Source organism: Salmo salar, chromosome ssa11 (assembly GCF_905237065.1).
Source record: "Salmo salar chromosome ssa11, Ssal_v3.1, whole genome shotgun sequence".
NCBI lineage: Eukaryota > Metazoa > Chordata > Actinopteri > Salmoniformes > Salmonidae > Salmo > Salmo salar.
In genome coordinates this window covers 96,394,240-96,414,874 of record NC_059452.1, presented here as the reverse complement: position 1 = coordinate 96,414,874, position 20,635 = coordinate 96,394,240, and the positions used below count along the sequence as shown (strand labels likewise).

Here is a 20,635-nt window from a genome sequence, read left to right as displayed (position 1 = left end):
AATAGCTAAATTAACCATACTTATTTAGCATGTACTTGGGCATGTTCAGTGCAAACAAACGCACAGACAAACACGGACACATTAATTGAATATGGAATATTGCCCCTTGGGAACTACTGGCTTCTACCTTTTAATAACTGCACAAAACAAAATGTCAAGAAAACAACTGCTGAACCACATAGGCCTACTGTTTATTTTTGATGAAGCTACAATAACGTCCCTAGACAGCCAACACAGTTCAAGTTCTAAATCTTGTTCTATAATGACCAATCAAAAATAGTTCCACAATGTTGCAAATGTCATAAAAACAATCACCATACACTGCATGTTGAAGTCATAAAATGTCATGTAAAAGTGTCTAATTTATTATCTATCTACATTTTGAATAAAAAATGTAGGTAACAAAAAAAATCACATACAGTGAATATACACGTGAAAGTTTTTCCAAGTGTTTTGCTTACAATTGAGACAAACTGTAAAATGATATGAGATTGGCAGCCGTTGTCAACAGGATCACTGTTGATCATTTCAACCTTGTGCCAAAGAAACCATACATCAATCAGACAAAGACAAATTGAACAATGATGGCTTAGCAAAGAAACACCAGTATCTCCTGCATACCACAATCAACTTTTCGGTTCTAATCTGTTTCCATTTGGTTTCAATTAAATAATCTAGTTCTCTAAACAGTTGTATGCATCTGTCTTTAATTTGCTACCCAGCGTATATAGTTCGCTAGCGTTTGCTGACACAGTAAAATCATACCACCTCTTCTACATTATTCTGACCAGATTGTTTCTCACAGAGCATTGAGTCCCGTGATTTCCCCATCCCCCTCAACTGCTCCCTTCTTCATCTCCCGAAGAGCCACTGCCTCCTTTTTAGCCTGTTTCTCTGCATCCAGCTTCTTACTAGCCCTGGAAAGCATTTTCATCATATTTCAAAACATGTCAGAGGTAAATGATATGCAGAGTCACAGCCTCACAACCTTACCATTTCTCCTCCACATCCTCGATGGTGTCAGGAAGAGGGATGTTGAGGGTTTCAGGGAGGAAGAAGGCGATGATGCCAGCCACCACAGCAGCACCTCCATAGATCATACTGGGCAGAGCGGGCAGCATCTCTTCCAGGATCAGCACAGCAGGCGCTGCCATGGAGCCCACCCTGGCCATGGTGGAGGTAAATCCCATTCCTGTCTGTCTGCAGGGGGAGGAGGAGGTGGAGGAGAGAGGGGGAGGAGGATGCGGAGAAGGAGGAGGAGAAGTAGGGAAATTGCTAATTAAACCCAGAAATACATAATATACCTAAGTATTCACACCCCTGAGTCAATACATTTTAGAATCACCTTTGGCAGCGATTACAGCTGTGAGTCTTTCTGGGTAAGTCTCTAAGAGCTTTGCACACCTGGATTGTGCAATGTTTGCCCATTTTGTTATTTTTTAAATGATTTAAGCTCTGTCAAGTTGGTTGTTGATTATTGCTAGACAACCATTTTCAGGTCTTGCCATAGATTTTCAAGCCTATTTAAGTCAAAATTGTAACTCGGCCACTCAGGAACATTCACTGTCTTCATGGTAAGCAACTCCCGTGTAGATGTGGCCTTGTGTTTTAGGTTATTGTCCCGCTGAAAGGTGAATTCATCTCCTTGTGTCTAGTGGAAAGCAGACTGATCAAAGTTTTCCTCTAGGATTTTGCCTGTACTTTGGTGTTGCAAACAGAATGCATGTTTTGGAATATTTGTTATTCTGTTCAGGCTTCCTTCTTTTCACTCTGTCAATTAGGTTAGTATTGAGAAGTAACTACAATGTTGTTGATCCATCCTCAGTCTTCTCCAATCACAGCCATTAAACTCTGTAACTGTTTTAAAGTCACCATTGGCCTCATGGTGAAATCCCTGAGCGATTTCCTTCCTCTCTGGCAGAGTTAGGAAGGACACCTGTATCTTTGTAGTGACTGGGTATATTGATACACCATCCAAAATGTATTTAATAACTTCATCATGCTCAAAGGGATATTTCATGTCTGCTTTGAATATCCCTCAATGAAGTGGTACCTGATGATGGTGTTGTCTAATGAAGTGGTACCTGATGACGGTGTTGTCTAATGAAGTGGTACATGATGACGGTGTTGTGTAATGAAGTGGTACCTGATGACGGTGTTGTCTAATGAAGTGGTACCTGATGACGGTGTTGTCTAATGAAGTGGTACATGATGATGGTGTTGTCTAATGAAGTGGTACCTGATGACGGTGTTTTCTAATGAAGTGGTACATGATGACGGTATTGTCTAATGAAGTGGTACATGATGACGGTGTTGTCTAATGAAGTGGTACATGATGACGGTGTTGTCTAATGAAGTGGTACCTGATGACGGTGTTGTCTAATGAAGTGGTACATGATGACGGTGTTGTCTAATGAAGTGGTACATGATGACGGTGTTGTCTAATGAAGTGGTACATGATGACGGTGTTGTCTAATGAAGTGGTACATGATGACGGTGTTGTCTAATGAAGTGGTACCTGATGACGGTGTTGTCTAAGGAAGTGGTACCTGATGACGGTATTGTCTAATGAAGTGGTACATGATGACGGTGTTGTCTAATGAAGTGGTACATGATGACGGTGTTGTCTAATGAAGTGGTACCTGATGACGGTGTTGTCTAATGAAGTGGTACATGATGACGGTGTTGTCTAATGAAGTGGTACATGATGACGTTGTTGTCTAATGAAGTGGTACCTGATGACGGTGTTGTCTAATGAAGTGGTACATGATGACGGTGTTGTCTAATGAAGTGGTACCTGATGACGGTGTTGTCTAATGAAGTGGTACATGATGACGGTGTTGTCTAATGAAGTGGTACATGATGACGGTGTTGTCTAATGAAGTGGTACCTGATGACGGTGTTGTCTAATGAAGTGGTACATGATGACGGTGTTGTCTAATGAAGTGGTACCTGATGACGGTGTTGTCTAATGAAGTGGTACATGATGACGGTGTTGTCTAATGAAGTGGTACATGATGACGGTGTTTTCTAATGAAGTGGTACATGATGACGGTGTTGTCTAATGAAGTGGTACCTGATGACGGTGTTGTCTAATGAAGTGGTACATGATGACGGTGTTGTCTAATGAAGTGGTACATGATGACGGTGTTGTCTAATGAAGTGGTACCTGATGACGGTGTTGTCTAATGAAGTGGTACCTGATGACGGTGTTGTCTAATGAAGTGGTACATGATGACGGTGTTGTCTAATGAAGTGGTACATGATGACGGTGTTGTCTAATGAAGTGGTACATGATGACGGTGTTGTCTAATGAAGTGGTACATGATGACGGTGTTGTCTAATGAAGTGGTACATGATGACGGTGTTGTCTAATGAAGTGGTACATGATGACGGTGTTGTCTAATGAAGTGGTACATGATGACGGTGTTGTCTAATGAAGTGGTACCTGATGACGGTGTTGTCTAATGAAGTGGTACCTGATGACGGTGTTGTCTAATGAAGTGGTACCTGATGACGGTGTTGTCTAATGAAGTGGTACATGATGACGGTGTTGTCTAATGAACTGGTACATGATGACGGTGTTGTCTAATGAAGTGGTACCTGATGACGGTGTTGTCTAATGAAGTGGTACCTGATGACGGTGTTGTCTAATGAAGTGGTACATGATGACGGTGTTGTCTAATGAAGTGGTACATGATGACGGTGTTGTCTAATGAAGTGGTACATGATGACGGTGTTGTCTAATGAAGTGGTACCTGATGACGGTGTTGTCTAATGAAGTGGTACCTGATGACGGTGTTGTCTAATGAAGTGGTACATGATGACGGTGTTGTCTAATGAAGTGGTACATGATGACGGTGTTGTCTAATGAAGTGGTACCTGATGACGGTGTTGTCTAATGAAGTGGTACATGATGACGGTGTTGTCTAATGAAGTGGTACATGATGACGGTGTTGTCTAATGAAGTGGTACCTGATGACGGTGGGGTAAAGCTCTCCAGTAAACAGATAAATACAGGTGAAGGATGCAGAGGTGAAGGCCTTCCCCAGACAAGCCAGAGTAGTCCTAATAGACTGCATGTCTGTGTTGGGATCAAAGGGGTTGTCATTGCCAATCCTTGTCAATAACTGTTCTCAATTAGATTATCAAAGATAAGACCAATGGCATTTAATTAGACGCGAGCACAGTAGCCAACACAAAGTTGTGTGACCATCTAACCTGTGGGGACGAAGATGTTGGTGAATATCATCAGGGCAGACATGAGGAGACATGTTCCCTGAGTGATCCTCCGACCCAGAAAGGTAAGACTCCCCAGAGCCACCAGCTTGGCGGGGAAGTCCACCAGCCCAAAGATGATCTGGATCAGGTAGATGTTCACCCCAAACTTCTGCAGGTCCATTGCTAGGCCGTAGTAGGCAAAACTGGTAGAGAACCTGTAGGGTGAGAGGTTAATCGGATCACTGGAAGGTTTTGTAGATAAGAATAGGTACAAAGGTAACTGGAATTACAAATGAATCTTACCAAACAATGCACTTTACCAAACAATGAACCTTACCAAACAACCATAAGACAGAGAGATATTCTTCTCATCACTCTGGTGCGTATCAAGTCGTATGCTGTATGGGTGGTCTTACTCGACTGGACCTCTTTGTGCATGTGACATTCCAGAACCTGTAATCACACACATGCACATGCACAAACACGCACACACACGCACACACACACACACACATAGCCGCATGCACACATGCACAAACAGACACACACACACACACAGACAGACACACACACACGCAGGTCATAATCCTTCTCTGAGCTCCAAGATCACCTCACCCTTCCAAGAACCTCTCAATATGCCCGTATCCTTCGTTGTACCCCAGCCAGCTCTCTCACCTCCAGGGTGATCTTCTCTACCATCTCAGGTTTGCGGTTGATCCTGGCCACACGGTGGATGTGTTTCAGGGCCTTGTCAGACCTGCGATTTAGCACTAGCCAGCGGGCAGACTCAGAGTACCACCTTAGGACCAGTTAGAAAAACACAAGAGACATTGTCTCTGGAAACCTTTCAAAGACTGCCATTCACCCATCAATCAAAAGGTGAGACATCCTGAATTGTTCATTCATGATATGGTTAAGTACCTGTATAGTGGTGCAGTAAAATGATAGGCTCACCAGCTATAGAGGAAGAAGAGGAAGAAGGGAGCGCAGACTGCCACCTGCAGCTTGCGCCAGTCCCTGAGGCTGTGGGCGATGCCTGCCAGGACCATCTGGCCAAAGGTGAAGAAGAAGGACGAGAGGGTGCCCACTAGAGTGCGGGACTTGGTGGGAATCCACTCCACCTCTGTGGACAGAAGTCTGTTATGACTCTGTTGTCTTGCGACAGGCAGTGGGTGGAAATGGGAACTCTCCAATGTAAAATCATCTGATTCATCAGAACTGGATTTCCCCAGGGTTTTCATTCCCGGACCCACCTCTGGCAAAAGGTAATCAATTTCCCCCTTGAAAGACTTAAAAGACAGTAACATTTTCCTTATGCTTAAAAGACTAACAATTTCCTTACGCTGCATGACCTGATAGTGTGCCAACTTTCACACATCACACAAAAAAAGAGTGGAGCATCTAAGCCGCAGGTAGGCTAGCGGTTAAGAGCATTGAGACAGTAACCGAAAGGTCGCTGGTTTGAATGGTGAAAAATCTGCCGATGTGCCCTTGAGCAAGTCTCTTAACCATAATTGTAAGTCGCTCTGGATAAGAGCGTCTGCTAAATGACTCAAATGTAAGTCTCTAGATGTATGGGCTATAGGTGGGGTTGTAGGGAGACTCACTGAGAGAGACTGTGTTGAGGATCACCCCAGATACTGCCATGCCTGTCATGAAGCGGAAGATACAGTAGGTCATGAAGGAAGGTGAGAAGGCTGTACAGGTGCCCAGCGTGGCTAGCTGAAAATAGGACCAGATCAACAAGGCCTTTCGCCCAAATCTAGAGGGGAAAACAAATAGGGGAAACCACAGCAACACTTGCTCAAAAGTCACAAGAACACAATGCATTGTTGTTGTTGGTGGCAACTAAGCACCAAATTCAAGCCCTACCAAATCATTGAGGAGAGAATGTTCCCTACTGTGAAGTAAATTACATAGACACACACACACACACACACACACACACATACACACACACACACACACACACACACACACACACATACACATACACACACACACACACACACACACACACAGGGAAAACTTTGCTTCTGTGAAATTACTAAAAGTTCTGTGTGTAAAAATAAATAAGATAAAAGTCTGATATGTGGAGAATGTTAATCCTGTACTTTCAACCAGCTGGGCTCTATTCTGTCCAACCACAAAGAAGATCAGGGTTCAAGCCAACAGTTGTTTTTTTGTGTTAAAGAGTCAATGATGTCCTGGCAATGGATACAGTAGGCTACATCTTAATTAGTAATGTCAGACATCTATTTACAGTACTGATTTAGCTCTAGGTTACCTATTCATAATGTACACCTGCATCCATTTGTATCACATTGACCACAATCCTTCATAGGGTAAATGCAGTTCCTCTGTACAACCTCTACAACGATAACGTGATGTTCTATAGGACAATATGATGATTGAATTGTTGAATTCCTTTGCCTTGATGAAAATGTTGAACACAATGACGCTATAAGGTATTCCGTGTCTGTGACAGGACGCTGCTCACCTGTCTGACAGCCCTCCAAATATGATAGCCCCTGCCAGGACCCCACCCATATAAATAGTCTGGCTCATCTGTTTCATAGGACGGAGGGTACAGACCAAGTCCCACTGGAAAACAAGATCACAAACCTTTTCTTATAGGCAGGATTGTAATATCACATTCTTTGCCTTGACATTCAGCAACGTCATAAGGTCCACTGTTAGTGAACTATTAGACCTATTGAATGATACTACTAATAATATACACGTTTATTCATAAATCATACATCATGTGTTTCACAGGAGAAGCACATGTACTTTTATTATTTTATATTACAAGTACTAATTTATGGCGCAGTAGGCCTACTTAAAAAATAGTAAGCCTATTGAATGATAATAATCATAATATACAACTTTATTCATAAACCATGCGTCATGAAGCATTTTGCAGGGGACGCACAAGCACTTCTATTATTTTATACCTACTAATTTATAACCCAGTACTTAATAAATGCGCATGGACATCTCCACTTACCTCTGAGACAACTGTGGACAGAAATTCTGTTTTGTCATAGGTCCAGCCATCCAGACATATCTCTGTCTCAAGCTTTGAAAAGTTAGCCTGATGTCCAATGACGCTTACGTTGCTTTCAAGAAGATGCCACTGCGCCTTGACATACCTCGTACACTTGGACAATTTGGTCCCACTGGCATCCATCGGGATAAAGGCGCGAAGGAGCTCTCTGTCATCCACTTCTGATTGAGAGATGTTTTGACTACTGGCAATCGAAGTCCTATTGGGTATGGTACAGTGATGTCCAGGCATACCAGCTGTGAAATTATTCAACAGATTCTGGCTTGCCATCAGTAGACCAGGAATAGACAACAAGGTAACATGGATCCATTGGAAACGCCCGAACCCGCCAACGTCATTCAAGAGGTCCGCAAAACCCATATCGGCGATTCTGAGAGGAACAGTAGGCTAGTGTTTGTAGCCTTTAAACTGCTGTAGCAAAGTCTAAGAAAAAGGCTTGCAAAAGTTCTAAAAAAAAGTTATTCGAAAAGTTATTGGGAAATCATTGAGTGCCGTTATTGTCCTATAAGACAACTCCAAAGGGCCAAGTGGTTGTGATGTGGTGTTCACCGGCTCCAAATCCGCTGCTCAGCGCAGTAGTTAATTTTATACCTCTCTGAAGTTTCACCTGCTACTCCTGCACACGTTTTACAACACTACGGGAACCTCACAATTCTTAACTAAGGTGTTAATGGTTGTTAGACAACAGATCGAGGTCAGTTGTATTCCTTGAGGGAACGTGACTGCTTGAGATTCTGTGAATTTGCATGTGTCCCAAAAAGCCTATAGGTCTATAGAAACAGTGTGACATAGACGTGAATAATAACGGTGATGTTGAATAATATTATCCCCATATTGGAGTTCTAATCTAGACTCTCCTTCAAAACTAATGAATGCCACGTAATCGGGTTACACGAAAGCAAAGCAAAAAAGTAACAACAAAAAAGCCCCACTAAAGCAAAGCCTTTATAATGGAATTTCACAGCAAGGGCTTGTAATGACATGCAAGGGCTCAGAGAGAAACTCATTGACATAATAATCCAGCTATGCCACTCAAATGCGTTGTTTTAGCATGTTAAGTGTTCAATTCAGCCCTAGTTCATCTCAAATGAGCCTATTGGTGCAGTGGCGGACCATTTCAACTGGGGGGGCCAAGCTGGGGCCAGTTGTACTGTTAGAGGGGCCAATTACATTAGACGTTATTGTCATCGTTTTCTTCACTGCATTGCAGGCATTAGCAGGCAAAAGACCATGTTCCGCGTTGCCACTGTCTATTAACGGATGAACGGATAGCAAAAATGAGTTATGTAAAAATTATTTCATACTCCACATTTAGGGGGGCCATAAAGGGGTCCAAAATTGTTGTCACAGGGGCACTGGCCCCCAGAACCGCAAGTGTATTGGTGACGTTGGTGTAACATTAAGATTACGGATTCCTCAGATTCAGGCATAGAGTTCATGGAAAGGTTTTAGAATGTACACACACAGGCATCATATACTGTATCTTCCTTTGAGATATCCAAGGGGGCCAACCCATGCTACAGACGCACTGCTTGTGTACATAGACAGCTATAAAGTGGCACCCGAGGGCACATAAACAAGGGACGCCCTTGAGCAAGGTACTTAACCCTAATTACTCCGGGGTCGACGATATAATGGGAGACGCTGGCCGTGACCTCACTCTCCAAGTGTTTCTCAGGGAGAGTTGGGATATGGAAAAAATACATTTCCAATTCACACATGCGTATTAGTACACACTTGCACATGTGTGAAATAGTACAAATAAGCACCCACCAAATTAAACTTTTTTTTGTTGCATTAACTGGCCAATCAAATATTGACAACAGGGGTCCTGTGACTGTTAAAAGCTCACAGGACTGAGGAATCATTGACCAACATGAGGACACTTTACTCTGTGGCCTATAGCTACATCCGGATCCTTCCCTCTCTCGAATCGTCTATTGGCCAGTTATGAGTTATATCATCTCCACCATTGTCACCTTCATCACTGATTGACCCCCTCATCATCCAGGGTCGGATTACCCATCAGGCACATGCCCAGGGCCCCACCCCCCACTGATGTTATGTAAAAAACCTGGCATAAACTATGGCAAAATATGTAGAATTTCATGAAATTAGCTTTAAAATTGAATTATTGTTTAAGCCACAAGGAAAAATGTGTATAATTATAGGAAGTTAGTTAACAGCAACATATTCCCTCAGCCACCTAGAGGGGCCCTTTCATCACCGTCATATGTGTTCGTGCATCAGTCTCTTTGGATAAAGTGTCTGCTAAATGGCATATTATATTAAACAAATAACTCTTACGGGATGACTTCTAGATTGGAAGTACAAATCACATTTCATCTAGTTGTGGCTCAAGCAATTTCAGTCAGCCGTTCACTCGATGTTCAAAACCAAAATTGTTGCTTTTTCCCCCTCATTACTTCAATCTACTGTACAGAAGAGCGAACTGGAGCCTAATTACATAACAGAAATATGTTTCTCTGTTCCCCCCACAAATTACAAGTAGTTAGGGATGAAAATAAACTAGGATGAGAGAACAGCCTATCCCAGCAGATCTCATTCATTGGCTGATGAGTCACTCCCTGGTTATACATGGCCTTTCTGTGTGCCGCAAAATGGACGTCATGGTTTCAAATATTACACTCACTGTCAGTACGAGACACATTATATTCTCTGTGACATGAGCACATTCATTTGACATTAGGTGGTCATGAACCCAACTGTCTAGTCGTTGGCTTGGAGGAACGGTACATTCCATACTAGTTTCTTTCCCCTAGCTCCTAACATTACTACGTTAATGTACACTCAACTGAAAGACCTTGATACAGTATGTGTAAGCCAGATGGCACTACACGCGTTACTTAGCAGAGTAATGTAGTGCCATCGTCATATTCCTTAAACCCATCTTCTCAGGGTTGGGAGAGTCATGGAAAAATGCTGAGATTTTTCATTCAATAATCAGAGGAAAATACATAGCCTACTTATACAATCAACCTTTTCTTATCTAATCCTCCTATTGCATCATGTATGATCCTTTACACCGATACGGTAATTCTGTTGGTTTTACCAGCTCATACACAAACTGACAAAACAGGATAAATGAGTCGTGACAGCTTGTTGTGACGGTTTCTTTCATTTTTATTTCAAGTTTGAGGACTTGCTTGCAAAATACTCAGTGCAGTGCAGATAGCAAACAAGTGTCTTTAGGATGAACTGAGCTGATGCTGAAAAGATTGAGTCCTCCCTCCAAACAAAGACATTACTTCAAACAATAATCATTTTTTCCCCATCAGACATCATTGCACACATGATAGAACAGCAGAATGTCACTTTATTACCAGGATTCAGAATGCTCCTCTGCCCAGTTTAAAAACCCATAATGCACCTGGGGCACCCAGTGGTGCAGTTTCACCTAATCTGGATCCCAGCTTCGAGTTCCTTCATAAATAAAAACACTTTATTTTATGCCAATTTACAAACCAGACCAACAAATGACTTTTCCCTAAAAAAAACAAAAAAACATTTGCTTTGTAAAAATGCTATACACCATTCTGTATCCTTGAAATAAAAGTTCTGATTTAAACCCCCCTGGCTCAATCAGGAATCATCTGTTAAAGCCTCAATCAGTAGTTGAAACAAAGCGCTTTCCACCGTTTCATTAAAAAGATGAAATGGGGTTGGAGAAATGTAACCACTGTCAAAAAGTCAGACAGCGGTATGGATGCAAGGACAAACAATCCATGATATCAAAATTATAGTTCTACCAATGTTTTGAGGCTATATAGTGTTAGTTTCCATTTATTTTGTTTACAAACATTGGAGTAAAATACGTTTTTATTTCAGGTTCTGATGGGGTACGACAGTTGAACTAAGCTCATGAGGCATTTATACATTATATTCTTCAATAATTAATGGGTACATATCATTCATTTATAAGTCACAAAATGGATGTAACAAGTACAGATTGAGTTATTCAGAACGTGGCTGACTCCAACAACAAATACAAGCATTGCACCCTATGCAAGTTAGTTACGGTACATTGAATATTGAGCGATGACTTGGCCACAAGTTTGACGCTGGGAATGCATTTGAAAGGGTAGGACTGGAGTTGCAGAATTGGGGAGAGAGCAGTTGTTGAATAGGGGTCATGGACAATCACTCTGCTTTGGTACGCTTCAGTGCCCCAGGAAGCTTATCTTGAAGCCTGAAAAGGGGAAATAATGCTGTACTTCTCACATGTATATACACTGCTACATTAGAGGTCACACTGCATCTAAATACTGCTACACTAGAGGTCACACTGCATCTAAATACTGCTACACTAGAGGTCACACTGCATCTAAATACTGCTACACTAGAGGTCACACTGCATCTAAATACTGCTACACTAGAGGTCACACTGCATCTAAATACTGCTACACTAGAGGTCACACTGCATCTAAATACTGCTACACTAGAGGTCACACTGCATCTAAATACTGCTACACTAGAGGTCACACTGCATCTAAATACTGCTACACTAGAGGTCACACTGCATCTAAATACTGCTACACTAGAGGTCACACTGCATCTAAATACTGCTACACTAGAGGTCACACTGCATCTAAATACTGCTACACTAGAGGTCACACTGCATCTAAATACTGCTACACTAGAGGTCACACTGCATCTAAATACTGCTACACTAGAGGTCACACTGCATCTAAATACTGCTACACTAGAGGTCACACTGCATCTAAATACTGCTACACTAGAGGTCACACTGCATCTAAATACTACTACACTAGAGGTCACACTGCATCTGGTAAGACGAATCCTTTCGGATGGTTTAACCAAGACGAAGCTACTGATGATGTGTGCTCCTGCATGCCATGTAGAAATTATATTGCCAAAAACCAGAACATGGGAGTTCTGTGATTTCACCTCATCTACATATTGATGGTTAGAAAAAGGTGCCCTTACTTTGCAAGTGTGACTTCAACTCTGGTGCGAATCAGTTCAATGTATTTATCAATCTGGGTCTGAAAGAGAACAAACTGTTATACAACACAGGTTCATAACAAACAGTAATTGTATGTAAAAACAAAGTTCATTCTTACTTTATTTTTGTCATAAACCGGAGGCGTGCTGAATAAGATGACATCAGCTGAGAAACAGAGTGAACTCTGGTTAGGCACATATGCATCTCTGGAGGTTTCCAGATAGCGTGGGACACCTCTAACATGATATTTCAACAAAGCTACAGTATTCATTGAATACTATGGACCTGTTTAAAGAGCAATATGTTACTGTACCTCAAGGCAATTTTAACCATGTCTACTGTACATCGTTCAGACCTTGTCCCCTCCCCACCCATCTTTAGAGTAAATGTAAGTCTGATTGCTCCTCACAACGAGCAATTACTTAGGCAGAAGTACAGATCTGTACAATACAAGAACATAGACCAGGGATGGGCAACTTTGATGGGGTGCCCCCCTAAAAACCTGAACTCATGAGGGGCTGCTGTTGGCGTGTCTGAGTACCCACATGTGCACACACCCCATTTTTGACATTTACATTTTAGTCATTTAGCAGACGCTCTTATCCAGAGCGACTTACAGTAGTGAATACATTTCATGCATTATTTTATTTTTTTGTACCCCCACATCGCGAGCGAAACATTTTAGGAACCCACCTCTTGACAGCAGGGAGAAATGTTTGAGTTAACTTTGAGCAATTCTACACATTCTGCCATGGGGTGAAGAGAAAACGTGGCCATTTTAAAGCAAGTTTCCTGCAAGTCTAGGCATTTTGCCATAGGGTGGAGACAAATGATTGCAGTTTTTAATATGATACCTGAGTGAGACTGACTAACAAAAGCAAATGGGGGGGCCCCCCAGACAGTAATTCAACCATGATAACAAGTTTAGATTGCTGACCGCTAGAATAATTTAAAATGTAAAAATGTTTAGCTGACAATGGGCTAACTGAGTGACTATCAGTGACTGACATAAGAGAAACACCACAGATGCACAGGCACATTTCCACCTTGTGTATTCTACTATTCTAACTAAGCTGAAACCCTGACGGAGTAAAACATTTAAGCGGTAAGTGAATTTTGTTGTTGTGTAATCTGAGGGCAGCCAGTTGCCCATCCCTGACACAGGACAACCTACACAGCCCCAATAGTTATTAAAACATGACATGTAATGAGAAGTCTAGGTTCCTAGAGGACCGTAAAAAAAAGCAGATGTGCATTATTAGAACATCAAGTGTCTACGTGACCGGGTGCAGAACACTCATTTGTGAGCATTAGACAAATGGAAGACTGGACAGTGTGATTCTTACCCAGTATGAGGATTGTGATACCATTGAAGACAGCTCCCACATACGTCATCAGCCACATAAAACCAGCCAGCTGCAACAGAGGGACCAGAACATTTCAGAAAACTACCACACCTTATGGATAAACGTCATGACAAGAATAAGGACCACATTTTCCTTGGCCACTATAGATCAATTGAATTATTATCTTCTTATTCAAACATTGAATGTGTTTGATATGAGCGTCCCACAATGTTTAGCCTCTATAGGAACTTACTGTTGGAAAAACACACTAGCTGCCTTCAGCTGTGTAATCCACTCCTTCCTTCATCTGATAAACTCTTAATCCCTCATTTGAACATCTGCCAGACATTTCTTTCTCTGCCACCACATGACAACTTTTCAGGCTTTCTTAGTAACAATACATAATAGAGACCGACTTCAGTGTTGTGAAAAAATATCTCCAAAGACAACTGACCACAGTTTATATAGACCAACAGCTCTTAAGGTGTGCAAAACACTACTTTTTATTTTTTACAATTCTAAGCACCTTTAAGTCAATTTCCCATCCAGTCAACATAAACCATAATTTTGACCCAAGAGCATTACCATTCAGCCCAGTAGATGAAACTGGTGAGATTCACAAAACTACTCCCCTTGCTATACATGCCTGACAGAAGATTCTACATCAAGCACTTCTAGAATGAATCATTTAGAGCCAATTGAAGACCATAGCATTGGAAATCTCCCAGACTGCAGTAGCTTATAGCCTGATGAACGTTACCTTGAGTGAGTCCACCAGGTCCTCCACCAGCAGCAAGTGTCTGACCTGTTTAACGGCTCGGTTCACATAGGTCAGGAACACATCCACATATTTACGGAACATCTCAGGCTGAACAGTTAGGTCCTGCTCCATCAGACCCCTGTGGGAGAGAAAGCATCACAGTCATCACCTAACAATCTAATTAGACAATGACTCCAAGGGGTCAAGTTCAATACGAGTAGACTCAGTTCTAATAATATATATCCTTGTTTCCCCATGTTCCAACATATCCCAAGCTGAGCGGTCATACTTGAAGGGGTGGCCCTCTCCAGACTTCTGCACTGCCTGAATGACAGACTTGTAGATGCGGAAGGTGATTGTGACACAGAGCAGGGCAAGGAGCAGGTAGGACAACACACTGATGACGCTGAAGGTGGCCAGGGACAGAAGGACCAGCAGGGACATGCCAAAGGCCACCGCAGACTTCTTGGGATCCCGCCAGTACACCAGCTCCATCACTGGATGAGGGACAAATAGGATGGAACAGGAGAGAGAGAGAATTAATTCAAGCCAAACCTGACTGTCAGATGATCACAGATGTCATTTATAAATCCTAATACTGAAGGAAAGTTTGGATGAGAAACCTGAGAGCATAAAGTACCCAATTTCCCTCATATGATCTCAGGTATGACCATGATCATGTCAACATGCAGTTCATTCTAGTTGAATGAGTCATGGCTGTGAGGATTATCCATGTTACAAGACACAGATCTCAGATTTTCTCAGGGTTCAAAATAATGGAAGACATGTTCAACTCCTTTTCTCCTTGAGGAACTGGACCAATTGACAGTGCTCCATTAGTTGGTCACGTCATGTTAGTCTACTTCTCCATAGCACCAGGGCATCAGTCCACAATCAACACTGAAAAATTATTTCCCTCAGTTTTCGGGTGAGCGCAACTGGTGGTTATCCCGAAAAATTGGTAATCCAGTCCACGGTCTCATATCTAGTGAAATTTAGTGGGGACCTTCATTTCATTCATAGTTGTCCTAATTCAGGAGTTGTTCACACTTTCCCAATGGGCTGTAGCCTGCAGCCAGGGTTTTTGTAGTCTAGTGTCAAGTTGTTAGGAATGGTGCCAAAAACACACGCTTCGACACAAAATGGCCCCTCATCTGTTAACCTGTTAGGGCTAGGGGGCAGTATTGACAAGGCTGGATAAAAAACATACCCGATTTAATCTGGTTACTACTCCTGCCCAGTAACTAGAATATGCATATAATTATTGGCTTTGGATAGAAAACACCCTAAAGTTTCTAAAACTGTTTGAATGGTGTCTGTGAGTATAACAGAACTCATATGGCAGGCAAAAACCTGAGAAGATTCCATGCAGGAAGTGGCCTGTCTGACAAGTTGTGTTTCATCTGGGCTCTTTTTATTGAAGATTTAGGATCTTTGCAATAACGTGACACTTCCTACGGCTCCCATAGGCTCTCAGAGCCCGGGAAAAAGCTGAAGGATATCGAGGCAGGCTCTGGCTGAAACACATTATCGCTTTTGGCAAGTGGCCGCTCAGAGTACTGTGGGCTTAGGCGCGTGCCCGAGTCGACCGAATGCTTTATTTTCTCTCCTCTGTTTACCTAAATGCAGATTCCCGGTCGGAATATTATCGCTTTTTTATGAGAAAAATGGCATAAAAATGGATTTTAAACAGCGGTTGACATGCTTCGAAGTACGGTAATGGAATATTTAGAATTTTTTTGTCACGAATTGCGCCATGCTCGTCACCCTTATTTACCCTTTCGGATAGTGTCTTGAACGCACGAACAAAACGCCGCTGTTTGGATATAACTATGGATTATTTTGAACCAAACCAACATTTGTTATTGAAGTAGAAGTCCTGGGAGTGCATTCTGACGAAGACAGCAAAGGTAATAACATTTTTCTTATAGTAAATGTCACTTTTCTGAGTGCTAAACTTGCTGGGTGTCTAAATAGCTAGTCGGTGATGCCGGGCTATCTACTGAGAATATTGCAAAATGTGCTTTCACCGAAAAGCTATTTTAAAATCGGACATCTCGAGTGCATAGAGGAGTTCTGTATCTATAATTCTTAAAATAATTGTTATGCTTTTTGTGAACGTTTATCGTGAGTAATTTAGTAAATTCACCGGCAGTGTTCGGTGGGAATGCTAGTCACATGCTAATGTAAAAAGCTGGCTTTTGATATAAATATGAACTTGATTTAACAAAACATGCATGTATTGTATAACATAATGTCCTAGGGTTGTCATCTGATGAAGATCAAAGGTTAGTGCTGCATTTAGCTGTGGTTTGGGTTTATGTGACATATGCTAGCTTGAAAAATGGGTGTCTGATTATTTCTGGCTGGGTACTCTGCTGACATAATCTAATGTTTTGCTTTCGTTGTAAAGCCTTTTTGAAATCGGACAGTGTGGTTAGATTAACGAGAGTCTTGTCTTTAAAATGGTGTAAAATAGTCATGTTTGAAAAATTGAAGTTTTTGCATTTCTTTTTTTGAATATTTTATTTTTGCATTTTCTAATTAAGAACATTCAAAACAAGTGAAAATATGTTAGACAACAAAGGACAAAGTGACGGTAACAGACGAGCGTAATAAAACAAATTATATATACGGGCATACATAATACATAAATATACATGATACATAAATCATAATAAAATAAATATTAATAATAATAAGACATTGATTCATATGGTCACCTGCTGTAAGCTACATATTATACATTACGTGTGAAACATTATATAATAATTATATAGAGATTCAATCAATGTGGTGTGGGGGGAGATTCTCCATATAGTCAATAAAAGGTTGCCAAATTCTGTAAAATGTCTTTAACTTATTCCTCAAGCAGTAAGTGATTTTCTCCAGTGGGATACAACTATTAACTTCCGATAGCCACATTGCCACTGGCAGGGGGGAATCCGATTTCCATTTCAAGGCAATACATTTCTTGGCAATCGCTAGCAATATTTCTGTTAGCTTTATAGTATGGCTTTGCCTAAGATTGGTGTTAGTATAGTTACCCAGTAGGCAGACCTCGGGGTCTAAAGGGAATGCAACCCCGTGGATTGAGGATATGGTATCGCATACCCCCTGCCAGAAACCATGTAGTTTTGAACACTGCCAAGTGGAATGGAGGAATGTTCCTTCATCTGAGCCACATCTAAAACATAGGGAGGAGATATCAGTGTTGAACTTGTGCAGTCTAGATGGGGTGATATAGAGCTGATGGAGGAAATTAAACTGGATCAATCTGTATCTGGAGTTCAATGTGGATGTAACACCATCCCTGCATAGGTCACTCCACAGGCCCTCATCAAGATCAATACCCAGATCTTTTTCCCATCTAAGTCAGGGTTTATCTAGCTCAGGCAGTGTTAGTACTGACATTAGAGCATCGTAAACACGGGAAATGGTCTTGAATAGTGGTTGGTCTGCATGGCAGAATTGTTCAATAGGTGACATCTTAGGTAGGGTCCATTGTCCCTTGAGAGTCACCCTAATAAAGTCTCGTAGTTGTAGGTAGCTAAAGAAGTCCCTGTTAGACAAGTGGTATTTCTGTTTCAGCTGTTCAAAAGACATAAGAACTCCCTCCTCATAAGTGTTCCAGAAGAGTGATCCCCTTATCAGACCATGGTCTAAAGTTACTATTCGGGAAAAACATAGGGATCAATCTATTGTTCCATAAAGGGGTTTTAGGGGAGAGAAATCCCCCTCGTCCGAACAGCTCATGCAGTTTACACCATGCCAGGACAGAATGTATGATTAAAGGGTTGTCTGTGATGGTTTTTATAGATTTTCTGTCCCATTTGTAAAACAATTCTGCCCCTGTGTCATCATTCATCTCAAGCTTTTCAATGTTCAACCATGAGGGGGAGGGACCATTGTCAAACCTCTGAGCCAGAAACCTAGACTGAGCAGCCCAGTAGTACATTCTAAAATTGGGGAGGTTTAAGCCCCCTTGACCGTAATCCAGGGTCAGTTTGTCCAGGCTAACCCTCGGGGTTTTGCCATGCCAGATAAACCGTCTGGTCAGCTTGTCAAGAGAGGAAAAGAATGCTGCGGGCACAGGGATAGGGAGAGATTGAAACAAATAAAGGAATCTGGGCAGGATATTCATTTTAATCACATTGATTCTACCCAGTAGGGTGAGAGGCAAGTCCATCCACCTACACAGGTCACCCTCCACCTTCTGCAACAAGCCGGCCAGATTGAGTTTATAGAGGTTGTTCAGGTTACCATCCACCATTATGCCCAAATATGTGAAGCCCAGAGGCGACCATCAAAAAGGAAACTTGTGCTTGATGGTATGATGGTCAAAGACAGACAGCGGTAAGATTGCGCTTTTATCGAAGTTAACCTTATATCCAGAGAAAGAGCTATAACACTGTAGTAGGATCTTTAAGTGAGAGAGGGAGTGTTCTGGGTTTGTTAGAAATAAGATAAGGTCGTCCGCAAAGAGTGATAGTTTATGGGTATGGGGGCCCACCTCAAAGCCATGTATGTCCGGGCACGATCTAATAGCCTCAGCCAACGGTTCGATGGCGAGGGCAAAGAGGTGGGGGCTAATTGGGCAACCTTGTCTGTTCCCCCTATAGAGAGGGAAAGAGGAGGAAGTAATCCCATTGGTAGCAATCCTAGCTTTAGGAGATTTGTAGAGTGATTTTATCAAATTTACAAAAACGGTACCTAAACCAAACTTTTCCAAGACGCGAAAGAGGTATGGCCATTCAACCCTATCAAAGGCCTTTTCAGCGTCGAGGGAGACTGCGACACTAGGTATTTTGTTTTTGTTAGCAAGGTGAATTATATCAAAGAACCTTCTGAGATTATTGGAGGACAGTCTATTAATTATGAAGCCAGTCTGATCTGGGTTGACCAACAGGGGAAGACATGACTCCAGTCTCTTAGATAGCATCTTGGTGACCAGTTTACAATCTGTGTTAAGGAGAGAGATTGGTCTATAGGAGGCGCACTTTAGCGGGTTTTTCCCTTTCTTGTGGATTACAGTAATCACTGCTTGAGAGAGACTCTGGAAAGCAGTTGTCTTCCCCGGCTTTTTTAAGTACCTCCATGAGGTAGGGGACCAACAGCTCCCTAAATTCTTTATAGAACTCTGGACGGAAGCCATCCTCCCCAGGAGATGTATTAGAAGGTAAGGATTTAATGGCTTCCACCAATTCAGGAACAGAGAAGTTTTCACTCAGGCGCTCTCTGTCTTCCTCTGACAGGCATGGGAGGTTGAGAGAGGAGAGAAAGGAGTCGATCTCCGACAGATCATCGCTTGATTGGGAAGTGTAGAGGTCTTCATAGTATTTCTTAAAGGTATTATTAATTTCGGTAGGGTCGAAAGATCTCATTAGTAAGGGTTTCTATAGCATTAATTGTCCTCTTACTTTCCTCTGCTTTCAGTTGCCATGCCAGTACTTTGTGAGCTTTCTCTCCAAGCTCGTAATAACGCTGTTTTGATTTAGTGATGGCCCTCTCAGCTTGATATGTGTTCAGAATATTATATTTCAGTTTTTTATTTACCAAAAGCCTATATAGATCTTTAGTCGGGCCTCTTTGGTAGGTTTTTTCCAGCTCAGAGATTTCAGATTCAAGGACATTCAGTTCCGCACCGTATTTTCTCTTCAACCCTTTAGTATAGGAAATGATCTGTCCCCTCAGATAGGCTTTCAATGTGTCCCAAAGAATGAAACTGTCAGGAGTGGAGGGTTTGTTTGTCAAAGTAAAAATATTGATCTGCTCTTTGATAAATGCACAAAATTCTGGTTGCTTTAGGAGTGTAGGATTTAGTCTCCATCTATATGCTCCGTTTACCTTGTTAGGAATGGAGATTGATAATACCAGAGGAGAATGGTCGCTAAGCAATCTGGGGAGATACTCGATATCTAACACTATGAAACAGTTGGGTCGATAGTAAAAAATTATCTATGCGTGTGTGTGTCTTGTGTGGGTGTGAATAAAAAGAGTAGTCCCTATCTTGTGGGTGCAACTGTCTCCAGATGTCTAGTAAATTAAGATCTTTCATGAATGACATGGTGAGCTTGGCGGCTTTGGTAAGAAGGGAGGGTTTATCCGAGGACCTATCAAGGACTGTATCTAAACAAAAATGTAGATCTCCTCCATCCAGTAGCCATCCTGGTGGTGCTTGAGCGACCTGAAGGAAGACATTCTGTATAAACATATGGTCATCGAAGTTAGGAGCATAAATATTCAGCAGG

General features: G+C 41.9%; 2 protein-coding genes and 1 long non-coding RNA gene across 3 annotated transcripts in view; 1 reads left to right on the top strand and 2 right to left on the bottom strand.

The window, feature by feature from the left end:
* Positions 1-154: 154 nt before the first annotated feature.
* Positions 155-7,832, bottom strand: oatx (organic anion transporter X). The gene is given in 10 exon segments (NM_001139884.1): positions 155-917; positions 994-1,200; positions 3,976-4,084; positions 4,222-4,436; positions 4,559-4,674; positions 4,897-5,020; positions 5,176-5,344; positions 5,829-5,983; positions 6,722-6,825; positions 7,232-7,832. Coding segments are annotated over 10 exon segments (1,737 nt in total). The 5' UTR covers positions 7,652-7,832; the 3' UTR covers positions 155-799.
* Positions 7,833-10,417: 2,585 nt separating this feature from the next.
* Positions 10,418-20,635, bottom strand: part of LOC106563750 (reticulon-3) — a 28,388-nt gene continuing 18,170 nt past the window's right edge. Inside the window, exons 2-7 of the mRNA XM_014129588.2 lie at positions 14,674-14,881; positions 14,385-14,523; positions 13,625-13,694; positions 12,397-12,443; positions 12,260-12,318; positions 10,418-11,501 (exon numbers count right to left, since the gene is read on the bottom strand). Coding sequence (XP_013985063.1) covers positions 11,453-11,501; positions 12,260-12,318; positions 12,397-12,443; positions 13,625-13,694; positions 14,385-14,523; positions 14,674-14,881 — 572 coding nt within the window. The 3' untranslated portion in view covers positions 10,418-11,452. The remainder of the gene's footprint in view (positions 11,502-12,259; positions 12,319-12,396; positions 12,444-13,624; positions 13,695-14,384; positions 14,524-14,673; positions 14,882-20,635) is intronic.
* LOC123725201 (uncharacterized) lies at positions 11,410-11,711 on the top strand. The gene is made up of 2 exons (XR_006757695.1): positions 11,410-11,558; positions 11,592-11,711. It is a non-coding gene; the product is annotated as an uncharacterized lncRNA (long non-coding RNA).